The sequence below is a fragment of the Galleria mellonella genome, unplaced genomic scaffold (genome assembly GCF_026898425.1).
Source record: "Galleria mellonella isolate WM207_F2 unplaced genomic scaffold, CSIRO_AGI_GalMel_v1 utg172, whole genome shotgun sequence".
In the NCBI taxonomy this organism is placed as follows: domain Eukaryota; kingdom Metazoa; phylum Arthropoda; class Insecta; order Lepidoptera; family Pyralidae; genus Galleria; species Galleria mellonella.
The window spans coordinates 2,807,607-2,835,303 of NW_026442015.1; the positions used below are offsets into that span (position 1 = coordinate 2,807,607).

Consider the following 27,697-nt stretch of genomic DNA (forward strand, 5'->3'; position numbering starts at 1 on the left):
TATTTTTATTCTATGCCGCTATAAATGTTTTTTTTTTCACAACTAGATATATTTGCAGAATTAAAACATGAAGTTAAGAATTAAATAATCTTATATAGATAATAATATATGAATCAACTGTTATTCGTTAGTCTAGCTAAAACTTAAAACCGGCTTATTCGAATTAATTTCTTTTCATTTCATTCATTGTAATTGAGAGGTAATTTAAAAATAAAAATGTCAAAAAAAACCTAAACTTAAACTGAAAATCTAAAAACTAAAAATAGAAAATTTTCTATGAGAATTGCAACTTTAAACTATTTTTAATAGATGGCGTTATAGGTAATACGACGTTTAACGGGTTATCTAGCCTCAAACAAACATCGAATAATATTGATGAATATTTATGTATTAAAAAAAAAACTTGAGTATTTGATGATAATACGAGTATAATCTTTAAATTTCTATGACGTTCTGAGGATGGCTGGTTAATTTCATTGAATTCGAGTTGAGGAGCTACTAAATTTTGGAGTCCAGTAACAAAACAACTTTTGTAATTTATGCATTTATTTTTATTAAACATAAAATATAGGTAGGTACATATGTGACTATAAACGATTTATATAAGAATATAAATTTATATATACAAAACTATTGAGAATTTTTCAAATTATAGTTCATAAAACAGTGTTAAGGCTGATAACAATGTTAAGCAATTGTGACGTTTTAAAGTTTCATGAGTCTGGAATCTGGGCGACATTCAGACTTAAAAAATATGTCTTTTTATTACAAATGGTAAATCCATTTGTAATTGAATTTATAATGGTTAAACAATGTTGACATTTAATTAATTCATTTTAAAAGGGTACCATCTTATGATTGGTAATATCTGATTACGTCTTCAACATAATTCAGCAACTTTACCCAATGGAAATATGTAAAATCGTTCCTTTTTTTATAATTTGACTGAATAAATTAAACAGGAGACGTCTCAAATCTTCAGCGCCCTTCAATCCCTAAACTTATATTTTTAAAATTTAAAAGAAAAACATTTTCTAAATAAATAGAAACGTAAACAATATTTTTTAAATACATGTATATTTTTATATAAAAGTACCACTTGACCAGCACCATATGTTGCAATATATAAAAATAATGATATTATTTTTTTAATTAATAAAAATCACATTTTGCGACCACACTTATAATCAGACAGTGGATAAAATTTCTATACAATATACCTACTATATAACACATTTTTTATTTATTATTATAGACAAACACCTCACAAAAATTAAACTTATTATTACAATAAAAAAGAAATAAAAAAATTAGGAATCTATATTAAAATTGCATTTTCTTTTACTGGCCGGTAAAATGCGAGATAAGTAATTACTGTTATTTAAGTATAATATAATACATTATGACATAAGTACTACTTTTGTTTGCTGAGTGATATTTTTCAATCAGAATTCATGTTTTTATTTTCCTTATTGATAAATATTGTTGTATTTTATAGATACCAAATTGTACATAAATTTACATTAAAATAAAAATGAACCGTTACATGTGTTGCTAAGCGCAAAATTCGAGAACAAAATTTAGACCGAAAAAGCTCGACTAGTTTCGAGATTATTTCGTGATCCTTATTCATGAGCGGCTGTGATGCGAGCGCGAGCCTGATTGCACGCTTCTACTAGCTAGTCGAGCTTTCTTGATCTAATTACACGTAAGTTAAACCGGTAGTTATTACATTAAAATATAATGTGTGCTTACGAAATTTTTAATAAGAAATAAACTGCCTAAAAATATAAAAGCCCTTATTTTTTTCTAAATAGTTCCCAATTGCCACATCAAATATTTTTGAAGGATATCTGTCAGATCAACTGGTTTAAAATGAAAAATACACTACAATCTCAGATCAGGGCAGGCAAAATTTATTTCTCAACCATTAGCGGTGTAAACATAAGCGCTATGTTAACTTGCTTAATATAAGCAGACTATTTCATTCCTGATGTTATTAGTTTCACTTCTCACTTGTATTAATTCTCTTTTTAAAATCATTATTTGTATAGAATTATAAATAAATAAAAACTGAACTTTTTGTTATCTAAGAAGTAAACGAAATTTCAGATCGAAGATATAATTAAATTTTATTAATTCACCAGAAAAATATAACAGCTTCATTAAAAATATAATATATTGCGCACGAAACGAAAGATAAGTTAAAATTATGACGAATGTCAAAATATCACTCTATTGTTAGTTTACAAATACACAGTTTGTTAATTTACCACAATAAGTAAAAGTATATTGTAAATTCATTTGAGATCAACACTCACAAATTAAACAGGAAAAAAATAAGGAATACCCAATTTGAGATCAATAATTACATAATTTTTACTAATTATTTTTCTATAATTTCTTACAATTTTTTTCAGAGAGAAATAAACACTACTATAGATATTTTTAAATAATTCTATTTCTATTTCTACTATGTAATTTCAAAAATACTGGCCCCAAAATTACTTTCAGTTTAACTTTAGCCTAAAACTAGTGTATAACTAATTATTATATATTTCATAATAATATAATAATAATAAACTTTGCCATACTACCCAATATCTTATAAACATTTGAAACAAAACAATAAATGTATATCTCCTATATTTATAATATTTCTTTTTTAATAGGAAATAATTTTTTTTTTTATACTAATATTGCCGTAATTGCCCTGTATAATTACTAAATTTTACACATTGTGGAACATTCGTGTTTGAGCATTTTTATAATTATACATACTCATAATCTTAGACTATACAAAGGTATCGTATATTAAATATAACGTATACGTAATTACACAATTCACTCTTACACTAAATTCTATAAAAAAATAATAATAATTGAACAACTACATTATATTATGTAAATAAAAATAATAAGTTGTTTTTTTTTCTAACCGTACATGCTGTTGGCCGAAGATGACCTTTATAGCTTTACGGGATGCGAAAAAAAAATGACAAAGTAAAAATATGTATGTAATAAGAATTGCGTTGGTCTGAACAGAATCTTTATCAGTAAGAATTTATAATACGTTATTTCATAATCCTTAACAAAGTATACCTAAAACATCTTTTCTTGCAAAAAAAATAAAAATAAAAAAGACCATTCCAAATTTTTGCAGTCTTTCTATAGAATACTAGCTTTCTATCCGCAACTTTGTACGCGTGAATTTAAGAAGTAGTAAAATTGCTTAAATATACCAATTATAGATGGCGTATCAAGATAAGTTAGACTTTCAGGAACACAACAGTGAAAACCCCATTCAACTGTGTGCGCTGTAGTTTTTGCGTAAAGTCGAAATTAATATTCATACAAAGAAAATGTCTAATAATTATTGTTTCGACTTTTATTGCTTTCATTAAGACCGCTCACATATTGTTTTCATAAACGTTTTCCATGTACAGACGTTACAATTTTATTATATTATTAAGATTTTATAATATAATATTTTATAGTCTTATCCCATGCACGCGCGCCATTTTCGAAATCTTCTCTTATAACTATTTTCTTACATATTACTAACGTTGACAACTAGATTCTTCATTAATTAATAACATGATTTAAAATTATATTAAGTACACTTTAAACACCTCAAAAAATACGTTTTCTATAATAGATTTTAAATTAATACACACTTGAATGTAATTCTACGTATAATTATATTAATAAATGTTTTATATATACTGGCCCTTAAGTTAATAATGCTAGGTAATGTTACTAAAATAGCGATGTAGACAATAAAAGGAACACTAAAGATTTTCAGTAGTGCGTAAGAAAGAGTAAATCTAATATACTGGCTTTATAAACGTAATATTACATTATATATTAAACGTAACGCAAGTTGAATTGCTGAAACAGATAGCTTTATGTGGAAAATGGTATAAATATTGGCTATTCAGGATTCAGTGAAGTTCCGGAAGATTAATCCTAAAATACTGGCCTTTAAGTGTAACGTCAAAAAAAAAATGTAACATTACAATTATAGTATGACTTTTGATAGTAATGAGGATTAGCGGCCCCATTAACTGCGGTGCTCCACCAGTGTATATCGATATTAAAAATCACGTTGCCATTCTATTATTGTAACAAAAAAAAAATTATAGACACATGTAGAAAGCTACAGATATCCATTTGAGATTCAAGTTTTTGTAATCTCCCAATAATTACTACTACATGACCTTAAGTTTAATAATAACACAAATTAGAGAAATTTAGGTTGGATAACGTTACTAAATAAACACACAACACAACATAAAAGGGATTATTTGAGAGCACAAAATAAGAGTTACTTGAGATTCAAATTCCAGTAATAAATTCGCACAATTTGTAAATCCACCTGATTATGCTATATGTGTATGGTATAAAGCATGAATTTCAATTACAATTGCAATATATTGATCCTTAAAGTTTCAATATAAAACAGTGATATAAATCAATTCACAGGACTGGTGAGTAAAGTACTGTTCACACACCTCTTAGATTTCCGTCAGGGACAGGAAAAAAATTGCATGCGTACATTTTATATAAACTTCTTCACACTCACACACATATGTATATGTACATTTTATTATAGCACATGTGACCACACTATACTGAGCGAACACAAAGACAATGTGGTCCATAAATACGATTAATCAAAAAGATAATGATTTATTCTCAACGATTGACTGCATTATAAAGACAACACTAATATTTAAGGGACGTTGTTTTACCGTAAGTGTCTATGTTATTTGCGCATTAGTGACGATAATGAACACTTATTCTTATTTGATGATAAATACAGATAAATTTGCATTAATCATTAATTTTTCAATACACGAGTACAAAATTTTAATGATGTGCGAACATTGGTAACAAACAGAATGTCCTTGACGGATTATTAAGCTCTGATGGTCAGGGCTCAGAAAACTTTGATCTGGGACTGTGTGAATGGTGCTTAAAATTGAAATTGTATTCTCAAGCAAATTAATTGTAATATCTTTAAATTAAAATACTACAAAAGAGAAGTCATGTACAAAAAGCGTGTGGTAATAATGGAGATTCATAGTTTCATAATAATAATATGTATGAAATACACTAAAATTTATTGAATAGAGAGGACGACAGCTAATGGAGAATAATGGGAATGGGAGTAGAATATATCTTGCGAGTACAATGAGATAATATCATTATTGTAAGTCCTGAGTAATTCAAAATCACGAATACGTTATATACTTCTTTTATAATTTTTTATATTTCGCATTCGGGAAATGCTCTTTTCATAGATAGATAGTGAGACATTATCACACTATGTTGTCAAAATAAAAAGAACCTAAAACTTTTAAACATATAAGAGTTAAATTTGCATATTTATCCTTTACAAATATTTTTCGTTTGCAAAATACTTTACACATACAAGTAAACTTCACAGGTACAGAATCCTAAATTGAACCAAAAGACCTTAAAAGTTTAAGACTTAAATTCGCACATCCTATTTCTCAGGTAGTACTAGAGCTAGTGTTATAACAACTAATGTCGTCTCATATGCAGCCCAAGATGGTCAGACCTGGCGAAAGACCGTCGACACAGCGGGCAGGTAAAAGGTCGATGGCCAGTGTGCTTCCGGGTGTGGCGAGTCAACTCATCTGAGCGGGCGAAACGCCACTCACAGCCCGCCCACGCACACGAGTAGGGCTTCTCGCCTGAAATGCAATAGTTTTAAAGCCATGAAAATAAAAAGAAAATCGGCTAATCTAACTGGAATGGAGTGAGGAAATGGATTGTGAGTATTGGGGTCTAACAGCTCCATTGCTAGGAATATACGCTATTAGGTCGACCTCCACCAGGTTCTTTTGGAAATCATAGTGATTAATTTTTCAATTCGTCACGATGGATCAACGGACCTGCATTCATCCTCACATATCATGTCCCACTGATGCCTCACCAGCGTATACCGTTAGTTGGAGACACGAATTCTTCTTCCCAACTCGAAACTGTTTTGTTGATCCTCTAAATATTTTCTAAAGTTCTGTTTGAAATTTAGTTCGACATGGAATTTTTAACAGACGATTTTCATTACGGGCAAAAAATGGTTAAAAGATAAATTTTATTGAAATTTGATATGATTTAACATTACTAAAGGACGGTACACTTTAAGGTCAAAGTTAATAATAACAAAATACCTGTATGCGTTCGTTTGTGCGCCTTCAAATGCGAACTCTTCGTATATACTTTATGGCACCCGGCCACGTCGCATTTATGGAGACGGCGTCTATTCTGTTCATTGTTAACTTCAATATTTTCATTTTCAGCTGGCTTCGTGAATGTTTTCCGTTGTGTTAATTGGCTTAGAGAGCCTGTTAGAGCGTTCTGTAGTGCCGTGTTTAGGAGAAAATTCTTCAGGTCCGCTTCTGTGGGCTTGTGCGCTACGGGGAAGGGTATGAGAGGCGATAGGAACTGCTTGTGGGGTAGATCGTGTGGTGTTTGCGGAATCGGCTGTTGTGTTGGTTGTTTGAATCTAGAAAAATAAATATTTATGTTATTACTAATGTAATTTATTACTTGTTTGTATTAGTAATTAAATTTAATTGTTATTACTAATTTAAGTTATTTCTAATTAAATTTATGTTATAACTAGATAAACACTATTGTGAGGCCTATTGTATTTTGTATTTGTAACTTTGTGATTTTTGTCAAATAATAAATAAATAAAAAAAAAAAACTTATAGAAATAATGCCCTTCCTTTCCTGTGGATGTCGTAAGTGTAACTAAGGGAACTTAATATGGTCGAGGGATGGACAGCAGCGTTCCTCTTAAAATAACACCAAAACCTAACTGCGGTTGCCAACCCTAGGTGGCCAAGCGTGGCCAGCCAAAACCCCAATAGGGGTAGACCAATGTTCAGCAGTAAACAGTTAACGACTAATATAATGACGATGATGCGATGATGCGATGATGCGATGACTTATACAAATAGTGTTTAATTTAATTTATAAATTACACTGGTCATAAGAGACAGCGCCATCTAGTGATTATGTATGCAAATACATATAAATAAGTAGACTGTTTTTTAATAGTTATAAAATATAATAGTTAAATAATTCAATGCCAGTAACGTTAACAATATTTACTTCTGCTGATGTGGTTTTGGTTTCCTTGCACTGCGGAGATCTGGCCCTAGTTTAATTTTCGGCACCTGATGGCTGGACTTGAAATGAAAAAAATAATTATCATTATCTCAGCCATTATCCATCCACTGCTGAACATAGGCCTCGCCCATAGACTGCCATGAAGAACGGTCCTAAGCCACCTGCATCCGCAGAGTCTCTGCAATGCATTTGAGATCGTCACTCCATCTAGTGGGGGGGCGGGAGGTCGGTAGGTATATTATACTAGCTATAATCCGCGGATTCGTCTATAGTCATATCGTGATGTTGAATGACCTAATAAGTTAATGAGCAATCAAATGCACAAAAAAATCAAATCCAACTGGGTACTTCGAGAGATTAGCGCGTTCAAACAATCGTTTGCTTTTTTTATGCAACTTAGAATAGCAAACAACCAATGGAACCGTCGCCTATAGACATGAGTAGTACCATGGACATAACAGAGTATACTGTTTCGCTAATGATACCTCCCATATGTTGCCATTCCTGAGGACTTCTGTGTTATTCCTCTGTATCGTGTAAATTCAGGCCATATCCCACCCTTCAAACCAAAACACAGCCATGAAGACAATTGCTTCATGGTAGAAACAAGAATGGGACAGAGGTACCCAAGCAAACAATTTTTGTTCAGTCTCTCTCTGGTAAAACTGTAAGTATAGATTATTATATACTATATTATTAAAAATCTCACCATTACACAATTGCCCTATATATTATACCTTATTTATGAATTTGAAATAGCCAATTCAGATTTTTCCTAAATTGGTCCAAGCAGAATTCGAACTCGAGACTCATTTATGCAAGATGACTTTCTTACTTTTGCACCACGGTGGGTGGTAATCAACTTAAATAATCTGAGGAATTTTATATAATGCGGAAAATATGTATAAAGTAGCGGATACGTCCTAGATGTGGATGGTATGCTAAAGCACATACTTACTGGAATAATAATTGCGTGGAAGTACATTCAGTTTCTTTGACTAACTTTGACGATGTGGGAATCGTGCCTGAAAAAGAAAAAATAAATATAAATTTTATTATTCTAACGTACCTATTAATTTTTTTTTTATTTAAAATGACCGACTATGGACTTCTTTCTCGGATACAATTCACGATGGACAATCCTCGGCGTATACTTTTGTCCGTAAAAATAAAACGCATTGTTTTTCATGCTACAGAACTACAACACCCATGTAACCATGCTAGTACGCAGCTAAGGGGGGAAGGGATTGTTAGTAATGGGGAGTGTAGTCCCCATTGCTATCAATATACCCTATCAGGTCGACCTGCATGCGGTTCCCCCTAGAAACTATCGTGACCAATTCATCACTGAATTCGTCACAATAGGCTAACTGACCTGCCTTTTCATCCTCACCTATCACCGCTCACTGGTACCCCGCTAGTGAATACCGATAGGGCAGGCGGAGTAACCATGCCATTTTCACGCTTAAGTACGCGGCTAACGCAAAGGGACAACATGCCCTCCGTCGACTAAAGCTTTTTAGTATTTTGTCTGTGCCTTTACTAATAAAAGATTATAAAAACTATTAAATTCCAATTACCGCACCTTCTTATTAGCTTCCATATACAACAGAATACAAAACACTAAACACCATTATATTCATCTCACTCGACTAATGAAGGTGTGAATGAGACAGAAACGCCGGTGTTAGTAAAAGCACAATTTGTCCATATACGTCTAGAAATTATCCAATTATCAGGTACTTTACGTTCCTACGCGATCACCGGAGGAATAGACAAAGGCAGGCAAGTACGAAACGTTCTTTTATATTGAGGTTCGGTTATATTAAAAAATATGATGGGAAAAATTAAAACGAATGTGGCGTGTGCCTCCGTGTCGGTATTTTTTTTTGTATGCAGCTTGGAATAACAAGTAACTTGACGGCCTATTTGATTGTAAAAAAGTAATCGTCTCCAGTATAGATAGATAGATAGATAGATACTCTTTATTGTTTCCTCCATAAGATTACAATAGTAAACTACAAACAATTACAAGAAAAATATTACACTGAGAAAACAATGCCTTATCGCTAAGAGCGAACTATTTCTACACTTCATAAACTCATTCGTTTGAAAATATTTGAATTTGGAACTCGAAATAGTGTGTTCTACTACACTAAATTTTCCATTCCAAAATTAAACTTTTAAAATTCATTCAGAACTGACAATGTCATCGCGTAACATACCTTAAAAAAGGAACTATTAAAATAGCTCTAACTACTGTTTAGAAAAAAAAAAACGTTTAAAAAAGCGGGAGTGTTTTTTGATCTTCTTTAAATTAATTTTATTTTTATTTATATAAGGATTAGTCTTTTTTATATATTGTGTATTAGATTGTATATTTAATTGTATATTTTGTAGTAATAGTGTTTGTTGCTGTAAATATTGGTAAGTAAATTACCTATATTAACATTATGGATCCACCTATAGACCCTGGGGGGACAACCCCCAGGTGTCTGCAAATATAACTATTCCATTCAATAATAGTTTTGATATATTGGGTGAATCTAGTATGGACACAGATGGTTCTAGCGTTGCAAGTTCTAAACGTAAGCGAGTACGTGGTGAACGTCGCATTTGCAAACATTGCAATAAAAAACGAAGGAGGCACACCAAGGGTCTTGAATCTAAAATTAAAGATAGTGATTGTCAATGTATTGAAGATGAGAATCAAACTCAAGTATCAATACCAGTTGTAAACAATACCGAGTCTGTTAAACCTGCTTCTCCACCCAGTACTTTAAGCAGAACTTTGTACAATGCCGAGGATATAGCACCTTATGTCGTTCATGTACAAAAAAATGAAACACATCCTAATGATAACACTACATTACATCCTATTGCATTTGGTCGCTTTTTACACACTAATAAGATAAATAATATAGTGAATGGTAGCCTCAAAAGAATAGGAAGAAACCGTTTATCGCTTTCTTTCTCAAATTTTGAAAATGCAAATGCATTTTTAAATAATAGTAACTTAGTGACACATAATTTTAAGGCATTTATACCTTCTTTCCATGTGACCCGTATGGGAATTGTGAGGGGTATTCCTAAAGATTGGACAGAAGAGGAAGTAATCCAAAATATATCAGTACCGATAGGTTGTGGGAAAATTCTAAAAACCAGAAGAATAAAGAAAAAGACAATTAATGAAGGACAACCAAGTTTTATTAATACTGAAACCATTGTTATTACTTTTGATGGACAAATATTGCCAAAAAGAGTATTTATGTTTTACACATCATTAACTGTAGATTTGTACATTTACCCTACTATCCAATGCTATAACTGCTGTAGGTTCGGACATGTCAAGATGCAGTGTCGTTCAAATCCTCGGTGTTATAAATGCAGGCAAAATCATACAGGTGATAAATGTGAAGTAGATGAGGAAAATGTTTCTTGTATCTTGTGTAATGGTTCTCATTCAGCAATTAGTAAAAAATGTCCTGAATATGCACGTCAGAAAGCCATTAAAGAAACAATGGCCCATAGTTGTGTTTCTTATGCTGAAGCATCAAAATTTCATCCTCCAACTTCTAAACTATATTCAGATGTATTAACATCATCATCTCCTTCCAATAAATCTCATTTTCAATCTTCTTTCCTTAAAGAGAAATCATCATTACCACATATACAATCATCATATAAAAAAACAGTTACACTTAAACCACGCTCTCCTCAAAAAATACAACAAGGATATGATCGTTCTGCCCATGAAGCCATAGTTAAGGAATATAATATTCCTGCTCCCTCTAATGGTTGTGCATTATCATCAAATAATATTGACAATAATCAATCCATCATTGATATTATTCTCATGCTTATTAAAGTGTTATCGCAATCAAAAACGATACAAACAACTTTACCACCGTCCAACGATGCCATGTACAATGTATTTTCTCAATTATTAACTTCTCACAATGGATTACAAAGTCCAAATAATTCAGTGGAACTGTCGTAGCATAACAAATAAGAAATCAGACTTATTTTATTTGATTAATAAATATAATCCTTTTATAATAGCTCTACAAGAGACTTGGTTAAAGCCAGGATATCCTTTTAGGATTTCAGGCTTTACAAGTCTCCGTGATGATAGAGCTGACGGATATGGCGGTGTTACCATATTGGTCAAAAACTCCCTTCTTTTTTCTTCTTTTTCGCTTCCTGTATATAGCGGCATTAATGCAGCTGCTATAATTATAAATGGTATCTGTTTTGTTACTTTATATATTCCTGATCCTACATGCCAAATATATTCACAACTAGAACAATTATTTTCAATTTTACCTAAACCTTTTCTCGTAATGGGCGATTTTAATGCTCAGCACCAATCGTGGGGCAGTTCTACTTCTAATTTTTATGGTGGAAAACTCCTGACGATAATTGACACTTACAACTTATGTATTATTAACTCAGATGTACCGACACGTAGAACTGCACCGAATGAAGGGTTTAGTGCTCCTGATATTTCAATATGTTCTTCTGATTTAGCTTCTTCACTGTCGTGGTATCCTCATTCCTCTACCTTCGGAAGCGATCACTTTCCCCTCATTCTTTCTTTTCCAATTTCCATTCCCTCAAGTCGAAAGAGTCGTCCTCGACTTAAATATAATTTATCAAATGTAGACTGGAATATTTACAAACAATATTTAGATAATAAAATATCGGAGTTACCTATTGTTTATCATGGAAATGAACATCAATGTTGTAATGACTTGATAATTAATATGAAGCAGGTTGCTGATTTATTATTTCCTGTTAAAAATAGTGCTTCAGGGAAAATTCCCTCCCCACCTTGGTGGGACAAAGATTGTACGGAAGCAATTAAAAATCGTAAAGAGGCTGAAAAAAATTATAATAATTACATGACATCAGAAAATTTTGAAATTTACACCGCAGTTTCACGTTCTACTCGAAAACTACTGAAAAAAAAGAAATTGGAAGGTTGGAGAAGATTTTGTTCTTCTATCTGTCCAGAAGTTAATTCATCAGTCGTTTGGAATAATATTAAAAGATTCAGATCTGCCTTTAGTGATCATACATCACGTTCTGCACTCGATTTAACTTTAGCGAATAAATTTTTAGATCGCCTTGCTCCTAGTTATGTGCCGGAATGCCTTTACAATATTTCTCTATCCGTCTCTGACGAATTATCCGAACTTGAGTCTCCTTTTACTCTTGTAGAACTTAAAGGTGTTCTAGCTTGTATTAAAGACTCTGCACCGGGAGAAGACGGTATACCGTATTCCTTTTTTAAAAATGCTAGCGATGCGACATTAATTTACTTTTTAAATATAATTAATTCCATAATTATTTCGGGAAATATACCTACTTCATGGAAGTCTCAGATTATTATACCATTTCTAAAGCCTCATAAACCACCTTCTGAACCATCTTCATACCGTCCTGTTGCACTTTCCTCTGTCTTACTAAAGCTAGCTGAACATTTAGTGAAGAACCGTCTAGAATGGTTTTTAGAAAGTAATAACTTACTATCCCCGAACCAGTTTGGTTTTAGGAAAGGTAAGAGCACCTTAGATAATGTGAGCATTCTTATTTCAGATATTCATATAGCTTTCTCACAAAATTTGTCAATCCTCTCAGCCTTTTTAGATATAAATTCTGCCTATGATAATGTAATAATTTCTATTTTAAAAACTAAATTACAAGCTTTAAATGTACCGGTAATACTTTCTAATTTCATTATTAATATTTTATCAGAAAGAACAATACATATGGATCTAGATGAAGATACCAAATTATCTAGAACAGTATGGAAAGGCCTTCCACAAGGATCTGTTCTCAGTCCAATTTTATTCAACATATACACATACGATCTAGAATCATTCCTTGATAAATCCGTCAAAATTTTACAATATGCTGATGATCTCTTATTATATTTTACTGCGAAGTCCATAGAATCTGCTTCTGCCAAATTATCTGATTCATTAGATTTGTTAAAAACGTGGTTAGATGCAAATGGTCTTAATCTTTCTGTAACCAAGAGTAGTGTAGTTTTGTTTTCAAGAATGAGATCACCGCAACAAATTAAGGTGCTTTATGATAACTCATACATTCCTATAAAGACTGAAATTAAATTTTTAGGTATCGTGCTAGATAATAAATTAACAGGTCTGTCCCACTGTAATTATATTTCCACGAAATGTGAGCGTAACCTCAACATTCTTAGGTGCCTTGCTGGAGTTTGGTGGGGAGCACATCCCGTTTCACTAAAACTTGCTTATAATGGTCTTATAAGGAGTGTCATTGATTATGGAACTTTTTTGTTAGCTCCAGGAAGTTCATTTGCTTTTAAGAAATTGGATTTAATTCAATCAAAGGCCTTGAGGATTATCTCTGGAGCAATGAAATCAAGTCCAATCAATGCTTTACAGCTCGAAGTCGGTGATCCACCTTTGGTTTTAAGAAGGCAATATTTATCTGATCGCTTCTTTTTTCGTTGTTTACAATTATCTGATCATCCGCTTATTCAAAAGTTATCTCAACTATATATCTTTATTTCGTCTTCATCTTATTGGAAACATAAAAAACCTCCATGTTTAATACAAAGTTATGAAAAATATAAATCCATAGAATCTCCCACTTTTACATCGTCCTGTTTTCCCATTTATAAATGCTCATATCAATCTTTAGTTTTATCTCCTAATATTAAATATGATTTTGGGTTATCAAAAAATGATTCAGAATTGAATGCCAAATTTATGTTTATAACTGACATTGAATGGAATGAATGGCACTACATCTTTACTGATGCATCAAAACCAGACAATAGCGGTTGTGTAGGTGTGGGTGTGTTTCATTCACAATTTAATATCGTTCAAAAAATTAAACTTCCACCGGAATCTTCAGTTTTTACCGGGGAATGCTATGGTATTTTAAAAGCTGTAGAATATATACTTTTAATGAAATTACATAAGGCAATAGTTTTCACTGACTCTATGAGCTCTTTGCAAGCTCTAGCCAAATATCCGTTTAAATCAAAACCAGTTTATCCCATTATTTGTGACATAAGACAAAGTCTTTATCTTTGCATGTTGAGAGGGTATTCCGTTTCTTTTGCCTGGTTACCAGGACACAGTGGTATTAGCGGCAATGACAAAGCTGACCTTATTGCAAGAGAGGCTGTAACTTGTGGTGATATGTATCCGTATCATAATTACTGTAGTGACCTAGCTTGTCTCCCAAAAATATATTTAAGGTATGCCTGGAAGGAATATTGGGAAAAAACAAGTACAATAAAAGGAAGATTTTATCGCCTTATACAACCCGATATTCCTTTCAAACCATGGTTTTGTAAATTAAAGCTTGGAAAGACCGCAACAACTATTATAACTCGTATGCGTCTAGGTCACGTATGCACACCTTCTCATTTATACAAGCTTGGTATTGTACAAAGTTCGTCGTGTAATTGCGGTGCTGAAGTGGCGGACTTGAATCATATATTCTTCTCATGTTCTAAATTTGACCACACCTCCCTTTTTAATCATCTCCGATCCATCCGTGTTCCATTCCCAACTTCTATTCTTACTCTACTTTCTTCCAATGATCCTATTATCTATAAAATACTATCTTCATATATATATGATAACAATATTAAGATTTAGTTATATTACATGAATACATTTATAGTTGCATCAATTGCTTTTCCTATATATTTATAAATATATTCTCATATGTACAAGTATATCCTTCATATCCTATAAATATCCTAGACCTAATCCTTATCCTTTCTAAATTCGTTTGTGTTAGGTATTTTTATTACTATTATCGTTTCCCCGTTTTGTTCTTGGCAAAATACCCTAATATCGGGGTGAACGCCACAAAAGAAGAAAAAAAAAAAAAAAAAAAAAAACTACTGTTTATGATACCAATTGTTAGCATGATTTATCTACAGATGCCCGATGAATCCAACGAGTAACATTCTATCTTCTCTATATAAAACTTTGTTTTTGCTACAATTCTAATGCAGTCTTCCAATTTAAACCTGTAAGTACGGAATGTTACGTATTATCTAATAGTTCTTAGACGTGAAAGGACTTAAGGCGATTTTATCAGAATGTGTGAATACATCAGAATGGAATATATATTAGGCTTCTTATATCTATAGAAAGCTACATTATCAGGCGTGAATTTACTGGGTACAGAGGAATAACACCTGAGTCCTCAGGAATGGCAACGCATGGGGGTATCATGGGCGAAACAGTATACTATGTCCATGGTACTACTCATGTCTATAGGCGACGGTTACCACTTTCCATCAGGTGGACCGTCAGCTTGTTTGCCATTCTAAGTTGTATATAAAAAAAAGAGTAGCATAGGCTATATATTATTTTAGAAAATTCTATCTACCCGTGCAAAGCCAGACTAGATTTAGTCTTAGATAAGTAAAGGTATAAAAGGTTGTATCGCCATGCTATGATATTTTAAACTAATTATAAAAGAAGTGAGTTCTCTTCAGTTTTTTTTTTTTTTGTCAATATGTTACGCGATTATTTCGACAATTTTGAACACATTTTTACAATACTTTTACATTAGCAATTGCAATTTATAATTTACTCTCATATAGATCTCATGTTAATTAGTTACGATGTAAACAAAAAAAAAAAATTGAAGCAAAATCATGTCGATAAACTTCGTGTTCTAAATTCAAATGTTTCAAATCTCACGTATCTAACATATGAAACATCTCGTCGTTCTTCAATATGTGAGTATCTACTAATGAAATCGCTATTTTTGCGAAGCAAAAAATAATATTAAAATAATAAATAATTTGATAATTTCCTTTACAATCGTAAATAACATCATTACGGTTACAATGACTAATAACCTATCTGTGCATAGGATAAAATCTCATGTATCAAATGTACGGATCGACGTACAGACTTTCTCTCTGACTGAATATATTGTAAACGAGATGGGTAATCTTAATTGTTCTAGTCTCAGTTCATAGTGAAGGGACAGTTTATGTATGAGCTTTAAATCAATGCGAGTAAATTACGAGTGGGAAACGTAACGGACGCTAGTTAGATTTTGTTCCAGCATTTTTATATTAGACAAGTAGTTTTTACTAGAGATGAGTAACAATCGATATTTATATATAATGTTCTTCTGGACATAAAGGACCACCCATTGCGATATCGCCTATACTATTCGGATATCTAATTCATTACGAACAGATTTTTCTTCCCCATATTATATATTGGATAACCGATTAATATATCTGTTATTTGCCCAATATAAGTATAGATATTGTAAATACAATATATAGGGGGAAAATGGATTGTTAGTAATGGAGACTGAGAATCCCATTGCTAGCAATATACCCAACCAGGTCGACCTCCTCGCGGTTCTCCCTGGAAACTAAAATGGTTAATTCCTAATGAATTTATCATGATGGGCTAACTGGCCTGTTTTCATTCTCATCTATCACCCTTCAGTGGTGCTCCGCCAGCGTATACCGTTAGCGCAGGCGGGGTAACCATACCATTTTAATCCATCAAAAAAAAAACAATATATAGATATTGCTATATATTAACCATCTTTAGTTCTTATTATGTTAGAAAACAGTAACAAAAATATTGACAAGTGATCTTAATTTTAAAACTAGTAAAACGTACCAATGAATAAAAAGTTTAACTAAGATATTTTAAACATTTGAATTTAGAATGCGGATTCATATCTCTACAAATAGATTTTCGGCGTGGTGGACTAGGTCGTCGAGTTTCCTAAAATATGGTTGAACGTAAGGATTTTTTTTTTATAATACAAGAGGCAAACGAGCATTCGGCTCACCTAATGGTAAGTGACTACCGCCGTCCATGATCACCCACAACATCAAAGGCATTGCAGGTGTGCTGTCGACCTTTAAAAAGAAATATGCTCTTTTCTTGAAGGTTCATCCGTCATACTCCTGATGGACGGATGAACGGGTGATGTTTGTGGGGATTAATCTGCTCTTGTTTGCATGTTTATTTTTCGTTTAATAATAAATACAAATAGAACTCAATGCTAATTATAGTCACAGTATCCATACAAATGTAAAATTATCTTGTACTTTATAATTATAAAAAAGTAACTGTTGAATTTCAGACAGCAATGTCTGTTGAGCAATGAAATTCCAAACCAAGCAGTAAAATAATAAAAATGGATGTTTTGAAAAAAGAGCTTGTAAACGAATCTATTTGAATAAAGATTATATCTATTCTTTTCTATTAAACACATACATAATATCAGCTTTGTGAACGCTTATTTCTAAATAAGGAAATAATACAAATTTAAATTCGTAATTGGCTATAAGTACTAAAAATAACACTAAAATGTTATAGTTTTTAAGAGTTGTGTATTTTGTAATAATAAATAATTAAATAAACATTTGGCCTTAAAACGAATAGGATTTGGCTGACCAAAAAAAAGGTAGATTCAATTCAAACTTCAAAGAATTTTAACACGATGCAGCTACACGAAAGACAAGTCTCAGATTAGATTCACGATCCGTCTTTGAGGTCAGTGTAATAAATACATTTAAAACTATTAAACCATTAATCCCGATTTAATAATTTCGTAAGAGAAATATAAGAAACAGACATTCGCTTTCTAATTTATACTAGAAATGTTATTGAGAACATTACAGCCACCTTAAACATATTTTATATCACTACACAATAGGTCTGCGATTAGTACAATACAAAATAACAATAGAAGCAATTCATGAGAGTGTCACGTAATAATGCCTTCCATTTCACGGTAAGCCAATCGTTTATTTCACGACTACATACATTCAGAGCACTGTAACGGAGCCCGTAAACTCTTAACTGCAATGATTGGTTCTGCTGATTGAAATCGTTGTATGGTACAAGTTTACAAGTGCAGCGACATCAGCGATAGTGTCTAAATACTAGCTTTAAAAACGCGTAGTGTTTTTTTTCTTAAATAGAACTTCTATATCAACATCGTTATTCCAACATTAGTATTGCCTTTTAGTTACAGCCAACTTGCAAAATAGAATCAGAGTCTAACAGTTCTGCCTAGATTTGTTTTTTTTTTTATTGTTAGGGAGGCAAACGAACAGACAGTCCACCTGATAGAAAGCGGCTACTGTCGTCCATGAACACGTGCAACACGAGAGAAGTTGCTTGTGCGTAAAATGAAAAACAAGATGATGGGTAAAAAATTGGTAAGTTTCGTGTATAGATTTGAACAACACCATAGCCCATCTGAGAAGTAAATAAATTGTGTTAAATCGAACGCAAAATTAGCTTTTTATTTATGGCAAAAAACTGTGATGTCACATTTGCGAACTTTAAACGTTTTCGATAGAATTTTCTGCATTACGTATATACATATTGATATTACATTGTTACTACATTTCAAACATAACTTAAAAAGAATAAAAAAATAACCATAAATTGCTGATTTTAACATAACATTGTTATGGTTAATAATCGCTAGATTCTATAACTTACACCCCATTCACAAATTGATTCTCACACTTTACTCGCTACAATTATGCGTGAATTTATACATTCGGTAGTCATTGTTACGCCACCGTGTTACGAAGTAAGGTGGTGGTTACACTGTAGATATGAAGCGATGCTATAAATAAGCTATACTATATAGCTACTATATAATGATACAAACGAATTTATTGATAAAATTGCTTCAGTCCACTTTCACATGCGAAAAAACAAGACAGCGTTTGTCGCTATCTCATTCTATTTTACGGATTCGCTAGCGATATTTTATTAATATATTCGTCTATACTTTATCTAGGGGACTAAGTTAATTGTAAAGATGATACGAGTACAAGTCTTAACCCAACGACAGTACTAATGAAACTGAATAATTTATTTTATTGGGACAAATAGCAGCAGTGGTAAGCAAAATCTGTAAATGTTTGTAATCTTATCATGCAAAATTGATCGCGTGAGCGCGGGGCTTGTATGAAAGTTTCAAACGTTATATTGAGACTTTGTATGTGTTCCTTGAAGTAAATTGAAGTAATTTCTTTAGTTTTTGCAATGTCAAAAACTGAAGTTGAGATATTTTAATTGTACCAAAGAGTACATTACCAAAATCAATTATTACTAACACTACTAATACAGAAGAGCTAAAGAGCCATACAATTAAGTGATTCCCATTAAAATAGATACGTGTATATTTGTAAGAAATAATAATCAATACGAGTAATAACTACTAAATGAAGCGAGGACTTCCAATGCATTACAAGGAAGTAGAGGATGCATGTGGCTCAGGACCGTTTCTTATGGTAATCTATGAGGAAGGCCTATATACAGCAGTGGAGCAATAACGGCTTAAACGATAATAAATCATCACTAATTATCGTCAGTTATTACTTTACGATGACGAGTAAACACATAAAAAAATATTTTAAAGGTTTACAGTAGCAATGAAGTGTGCACAATCTTTATACTTCCGATTCGTATCGCTGATGTTATAGCCTCTATTTATAGCCCATAGCTTTTTGTATCGTATAGTAACATCTACTGATACCGATTGGGTCGGTAAAAGTACTACTTGTAAAGGGGTCAACACACTTATCCGCGACGAATCGATAAGGAGATAATTGTTTCCATAGATACCTTGTTATATATAAAAGTTCACGGGTACAGTAATAAAAAATAACGAATCAATGTAAAAGAGTAGCTATCTACTGGTCAAGGTGGTTTTAAGAACACTGACACTAAATAAGAAGAATAGTAAAATGAATGAATAATTAAATCACGTAATGAAATAAAAAAGATTGATAATTTATTTACATTACTTACAGCACACAAATTACAATAAAAAAACATACACATAATACACAGTAAAAGAGATAAAAGAATGAAAATAAAAAAGCAACAAAACAAAAAAAAATACAAAATATATAAACCACAATTTCCTTTCTTTCCTTAATGCGTGCGCCCTAGTAACACAAAATGGCCACAACTTAGTTTATTGCTTTGCCCTTAAAAGAGCAAAACACTTATATTCTGTTGTGGCCAAGAGTCAGTCGCGATACTCCTTATTAAAAATAATAATAAAAAGAAATATAAATAAAATTCATTGTGTGTGTCCATTACATTCGCCTTCATTTGATATTATATTCTAAATAAATAAATAACAGATACCATTAGATGAGGAGTAGTCAGAGGTCACATTCAGGCATTCAGGCAATAAATATTTCCGCTACGTACCTATTAGGTATGCCAATTTTATGTTTATTAATTAAAAAATATTTAATTCTTTTTTTAAAAATGTGTTTAGTTTTAGACAATCTCAAAAAGACTTCGACACTATCTATTATTTCTGAAAAGATAATATTAATAAGTTGGATTGAGGAAGATAATTGGAGTGAGAATTTGACTGTAAATTTCATTTCCAACTAAATTTCAAGAAATGAAAAGCTTTGTTTATAACCCCGATCTCAGATGTATGGATATCACCCTACGCCGCATGTATGTTACACAATATAAGTTTTTTATTAAAACAGTTAAGTTCTGAGGATAATAATCAGTAATAATAATCGACAGAACAGACAGAAACCTTTTATTATTAATTTTAAGATCATAGACCACAGAGTCAAATATCTGAATAGCTTCGATCAGCGGGTCTACCATGAAATGAAATTCCGAAATTTCGGACTCAATTTCGTGTTTATGTTTATACTAAAATCAGGTTAATAAATGGAGTTTAACATTTCGTTCGTCATACATCCTATCACGGTTACCATTTTCCATCAGATGCGCCGTCAGCTTGTTTGCCATTTTAAGTTGTATAAAAAAAAATATATCACATAAGACCAAAGGAACAATATTTTAACATTTTTAATATTTCCAAACGGCATGTATGTAATTTTAACATCAAATTTGTGTTTCGTTTAGCTCCGAAATTTCGGAAAACATTTCATGGTAGGTCCTCAGATGCCATAATCGTATACGCCGGTCGAGTGTGTTGAGGCCTTAACGCATAGATTTGTAAGTTTAACTTTACGATCCATTTAACCGTTCCAATAGTTCTACACTGTTGTTTATTACTCTACTGCGAATGTAAAAGGAGGGTAATGTTTTACATCTTTTATGTATAAGTAACAATTGTTTGCATATATACGTGTACTAAAATGGTGGAATAGAATATGTACGTACTTTATTACAATTAAATCTAACTTCTGAGATATTATCATAACTTACAAAATGTATAGACAGATTTCATGAATTGTCTAACCGTAAGTACACCGTCTTACCTATTTCTGCTGTGAAGGAGCAAAAAGTACCATGTTATAAGGTGGTACACGTACGTGGTAAGGTGGTTATATATATGACAATCACCATAATTATCAAATTCATGCTGTTAAAGGGAAGTTATTTAGCCCATCGTGATGAATACACCTGGAGTTCAGCACGATGATTTTTAGGGGCGACCAAGTCAACCTGTCAGGGTATATTGCTATCAATGGGACTAGTAGTTCGCATTACTAACAATCCTTTCCCTCTTCCCCCAAGTGCGACAGTTGTAACTACTTAGTTAGAGGGGAAAGGGATTGTTAGTAATGGGAGTCTAACAGACCCATTGCTAGCAAAATACTCTCCTATTAGGTCGACCTCCACGTGGTTCCCCCTGGAAATGATCGTGACTAATTATTGTTGAATTCGTCACGATGGGCTAACTGACTTGTTTCATCCTCATCTGTCATCACTTACTGGTGCCCAGCCAGTGTATACCGATAGCGCAGGCTGAACTACCATTCCATTATCACCCATAAAAAAAAACCTACTTAGTTTTTTTTTTTTTTTTTTTACAACACAGGGGGCAAACGAGCATGCGGCTCACCTGATGGTAAGTGGAGGACCGCCACTCGTCCAGATGGTTGGGATGAAATTTTAGTTTATGGCGGGTTGTACGATGGTGAAAATCTGCAGCAGGTATCAATCCGAACAATTCTTCAGAGCACTCCCCATGATAAATTCGGTAGAAGATGCACAAAGATGCAACATCTCTACGCAGTTTCAGTGGTTCGAGCCGGACAGTAAGACGCCGATCGTCAACAACAACAAATTCAAACAACAACAACAACAAACAACAATCGTCAAAAACAACAACAGTTACATAAATAAATATGCTTACAACTGTACAAAGAGATGATCAGAATTTGTCGACTATTACTAATGTGGATAAGGCAATATATTTGAGATTCCAAAATGGATATGCATAATTGAAGTAAAAGTAAGTAAGTATATTTATCATTGTTTGCACCATCTGAGTAGGATAATGCAAGCATTTGCATTAGTTAAATATAAGACATTGTTAGTACCACTATAAGACTTATTTATAACTTAATCTTGTGCTTGTGTGATACGTGTTTAGTACAAAGCGGAAAGCGGAAAGCGGATAGCTTTTATCGAAATAATAATTATAATTACTATTTGTTGTCGCGTGGCGTCGGCATAGAATGAGGCACCCCTTCCTTACTTGTGAGTGCGACTAAGAGTACTTAATGGTCGAGGGATAGACAGCAGCATCCCTTTTAAAACATCACCAAAGTCTAACTGCGCTTGCCAACCCATCTGCTAAGCGTGGCATCTACTGGTACTACCTCAGGGGTTGTTCAGCAGTGGACAGTTAAAGGCTGTTATCATAATAAATATAATAATAAAAAGTTAACTCGAGATTACGGTGAGAATCTAAGTACTCATATATAAAAGAACAAATTGAATGGCTGGTAAATGCATAAAAGAAACTGTATCGTACACATGTATAAAGACCCTGTGGAAAGATCTGACATGAATTTTTGTAGAAGGATATCCCGAAATTCTCACAGAATAACAGGTATCATGCGGGCGATATAGCAGTAAGCATTGCAGTGGCTAAATGAAATTACATATATCGTCATTTATAGTTGACTCTAACTATTATAGTTAGAGTTAACAACACTATATATAACACATAGTAAAAATTACAAGGTACTTCAAAAATATTTTACACATAAGTACACCAGTTACAAAAATAAGCAATACGGGAAATCACTAAGCAATGTCTTCTGAAGACCCTTTGAAAAGAGGACGTAGGAGAAAAATAAACAACGTACGAGTAAAACAACTAATTTAAGCGAGAGTTTCAAATCCGCTAAACGCTGCGCTCGTCACACACGTAGCATAAATAGGACCATACTTGACACAAATCCAATATCAGAATAACATTGAATTATACTTAAGTTATAATAATTAAAATTATTGTTGACAACCGCTATTGTTCCGTATTCGTACAATCTACTTTGCGCTTTCGATTTATTATCATTATATTACGATAAGAGCTTGTGAATAGTGGTGATAGTGACGTTAGTGGCGGCAGACACCAAAGACAGGAACATGAGATGAATATGATATTAAATTAGAATTTATGTAAATGTTAATCAAATTAATACAATTATAAATAAAACAACACAAGATACTTCATTTCTCACTTCGTCTTTACACTTTAAAAAGTTATATATATATATATATATATATTTCACACTTTAAAAAAGTTATAGCGAAAATTTCGCATAACGTATACATAAAAAAAAATACAGTTGAATTCTCCTTTTTGAAATCCGTTTAAACATTGATTGAAACATTACTATGCAATTAGTTACTAAACTTTTAATTTTTATAGAAGATGTTCTACATAAGGCTATAATGTCAAACACTACTCCTTTATTTCCATGTAAGACAACCCTATCGCAAAATCAATGTTGTACCGTAGTCGATAAAACCGGTACGATAGTTTTATCGAAACCAGTACGCAACGCGTAGCCGTTAATTATAGTGGACGTATACACGGTCTGTACATTGTTTGGATATCGGAGTGTACGGTGTGTGGCGTGTTTGTATTTCGAACAGCTGAAAGTTAGTTACGTATGAGAAAATATACGAGTACGGTACTTCATTGGAATAGTTGCAATTTTAAGAAATAAGGATTATGTGTCGTAGTTTTGAAATTATAGTATTTTATTATAATGTCTATTATTTTCTACAAAGACGAAATAAAAACTGTAATTCATATACTTGCGTAGTGGCTAGTGACCAGCAAGGTGTAATCATGTCGGGTAATTTAAATTCTTAAAACTTGACATTCAATATAATCATATTAGAAACCTATCAATAATACATTAATATCTAATGTGATTACACTCTGAAGCAATAACGTCGTATATCTATTAGACACGCATTAACATTATAAATGTATGAAGGTTTTTTTATTATTACATTCTATTAATATTATTATGTAACGATGGACAAATGGATGGACGGATGGGTGATTTGTTAGTTTCTCGCAAAAATTACTTAACAGATTCGAATGGAATTTGGTATACGGGTAGGTCATATCTAACTTAGCAAATAGGATAATTAATATAATAATAACAGATTCACACGTATAAAGTCGCGGAGTACAGCTATAAAAGCAAAGTTACTATGTAGTATGATAAATAATTAGTCAAATATATTACGATACTACAATAGAAGAGTTATATGTGAACCAATTTAGGTCCAATGTTGGTTAAACAAGTAAATATGAGGCCCTAATTTAAAATAATGACTAACACAATTTCTTCATACCACATTTTTTTTCTACTTGGTTAATCGATAAACAATAACACTATTATCGTAACGTTCACGACACTAGAATATAAACCATATATTATAATGTTAGCGTAGTTAACGATTTACGTAAATCTGATTTCCTTCACTACTTCAATAGTAGCCGAGTCCTTAATACTTACTAAAGTTTAGGTATACTAGAAAATTACCGTCTAAAACATTATCTTACGATTTTTTTTATTTCTTATATTCAGTTAAGAGTCCTATTAAAAGAGGATAAACATATTATGGATAGGACTCGTGGAGGGAGGTCAAAATGGCCAACGATGTCTCATCCGGTCTGTATGCATGTAGTTCTTTTTTTTTTTAATTTAGTACAACACCGAAAAAAACATTTACTACTATTTCACGCCCCGACCTCGATATTAGCGATTAACATTAAGATGAGCGTGGTACGAACATTAACATAATTCATAAACTGAAGCGGATTAGGTTTAGAATAGAGCTCAAAGATAAGAGGTTAGTCTTTTATCTAGTTATATTACTAGCCAAGCCGAAACCCAGTGTTAGTACTATTCTGTATACTATTTCTGATACTAAACGACTTTCCCTAAAAAATATAATCGAAGTTTTTGAAACTTAGTAAACATATCCTGTAACCGCGGTGTTTATATAAACAATTCAAAAATATATTTTAAATATTTCCAGTTATGTACTTTATATTCCTTAATAAATACTAGCAAAAGTAGTGTACTCATAACTCACTTTAACCTAAAAAAATGGGATCAATATATTATTAAAACACTTAGCATGAATTTTAAATACACTATCGGAACTTAATGTAATAAAATATAATTACAAGTAAATAGTACCTACATACTTGCTTCTTTATTGTAGACTGTTGGCGATAGACCTCCTTTTATATAAGTTTATCTTTTCAGACTTTATTTTTCTATCTTAAATATGCCCTTTTATAACTGTTTTGTCTTTTACTATTGACATCTTGTAATCCTTTTGTCAAGAAATTATACTGGTAAGCGCCACTAATAATATTTATTTACTGCCTCTGCTCTTCCCTTCTACCAGTGTAGTTAATGCCAACGTTTCTTCTGGTGCAAATTTTTTCTTCGTGTTTAGTATTTAAAATATGTGTAAACACGAAAGTTTAAAATTAACTTAGCACGAAGACAGATAAATAGGTTTTAATTAACTTTTAAAAAAGGATATGCCTTCCTTTCGTAATAAAACTTAAACAAGCCAGTATGTTATGCAAATAACCCAACCCAACTCTACCGTCATGTCAATCAAGTTTTTTTAACAAAATCCTCCATTTATCAATGCACGCTCAATCTATTTACTTCGCCCACACCCAAATGCGGCGATGGTAATGCGTTTTTAAAGTGTAGTGTGACCATGATAATTATTGTTATACGTTTTTAATTATGCAGTGTTATTACATTAATTGAACTGATACTAAAACTTTTATTGTACCGTATTTTTCAAAGATTATTCCAATTAATATTTATAAAAATTTGCTATCTCTTATTAAAGTTAAAAATATACTTATTGAAATTATAAAACGTGAAAAGTACATGTGTTTGTTACATAATTTTCAATGTATAAAAATTATATTTTCATACTAATATTTGAAACAGTACTTGATCATTACTCTCCGTAACATGCATAAAATGTTGTCACCCGAGTTAATACTGAGAATGCGTACAAAAAAATTAATACTCAAGCCAATCGTTATAGAGTTGAAGTTTGTTAGTACACAAATGGGCATGCGATAGTAGTTTCTTTTACGAGGCCTTATATCTATGACGTAGAGTTGAATTTTCGTTAACAAATTCGCTATAATGCAATAGTTTTCTAGTTTTTGTAACGATGGCGTGACCTGGACTGGTAGCGTCTTCGGCCTTCGGGCAATTCTAATGTCCTTTAATATAAGAGCGTATGCGCACGCTAGGTAGCACCGGATTGGTGTTAAGAATTTTTCGAATATATTTAAGATTTAAGTGATCTCTAAGTGTAATAATGCCAGTATCAACAGGAACTTGTTTTTTTTTTTGAGTCTTTTCAACCGTTTTTAAAATAAAAAAGGTTTCTAAATTGATTTTAGTACTTATGGTATGCAATATCTTCGATCATTGTAAACTATTTTTTTTTATGACTTGAGCAAGGAAAATATTATGTCAGGTATACGTTTTAACGCAGTCCCTCTCGAAACAATTGTGGTTCATTCATAGCGTAATTATTTACAATGATGAGCAAATTAAGACGACTTCATCCTCAACTACGGGTATCATCCCTCACTAATAACTCGTGAGTATATCGTCATAGTCGTAGAATACTGTCGGATCTTTATATGTAATCTTTGTCAGATCCGTCAGTATTCTACGACTATGACGATATGTCAATAGTACAAGTTCACTATCCATTTTTATTCATTAAAAAATAACAGTCACGAAGGAAACCTCATTGCGTAGAATGAGCCATCCCTTCTTACCCATGGGTGTCGTAAGAGACCACTAGAGGAACTTAATGATTCAAAGATGAGCAGTAGCGTCCCTCTTAAAAAATCCCAAAAGCTAACTGTGATTGCCGACCCGCCTGCCAAGCATGGCAACTACTGGCAAAACCCCCCTTATGGGGGAGGCTTATGTTCAGCAGTAAACAGTTAACGGCTTTTTACCTTCCCCATTCTTCGATGGAAATAAATCACATGGTGATGGTGATGGTATCACGTTACGTCACATGATCGTACACCATTAGCATACACGGACCACTACTCTATCCTTATTCATTAAAATAACAGATCATTAATAATCTAAGACTAGGTATCACGCAAAAGCTTGCCCTATACGCCAATAATTGCCACGGCAATACAC

The 27,697-nt window shown here is 32.3% G+C and overlaps 1 protein-coding gene and 1 long non-coding RNA gene across 3 annotated transcripts in view; both read right to left on the reverse strand.

The window, feature by feature from the left end:
• Positions 1-545: 545 nt before the first annotated feature.
• The window catches only part of LOC113523059 (Krueppel-like factor 3), a 47,838-nt gene continuing 20,686 nt past the window's right edge, over positions 546-27,697 (reverse strand). Inside the window, exons 6-9 of one of the 2 annotated variants that reach the window (XM_052893064.1) lie at positions 8,127-8,195; positions 7,153-7,228; positions 6,204-6,538; positions 546-5,723 (exon numbers count right to left, since the gene is read on the reverse strand). In XM_052893064.1, the coding sequence (XP_052749024.1) occupies positions 5,551-5,723; positions 6,204-6,538; positions 7,153-7,228; positions 8,127-8,195 (653 nt within the window). In that variant the 3' untranslated portion in view covers positions 546-5,550. The remainder of the gene's footprint in view (positions 5,724-6,203; positions 6,539-7,152; positions 7,229-8,126; positions 8,196-27,697) is intronic. The other variant, XM_052893065.1, reaches the window with a different exon arrangement.
• LOC128200250 (uncharacterized) lies at positions 10,360-11,597 on the reverse strand. The gene is made up of 2 exons (XR_008252636.1): positions 11,068-11,597; positions 10,360-10,813 (listed from the first exon to the last, which is right to left on the reverse strand). It is a non-coding gene; the product is annotated as an uncharacterized LOC128200250 (long non-coding RNA).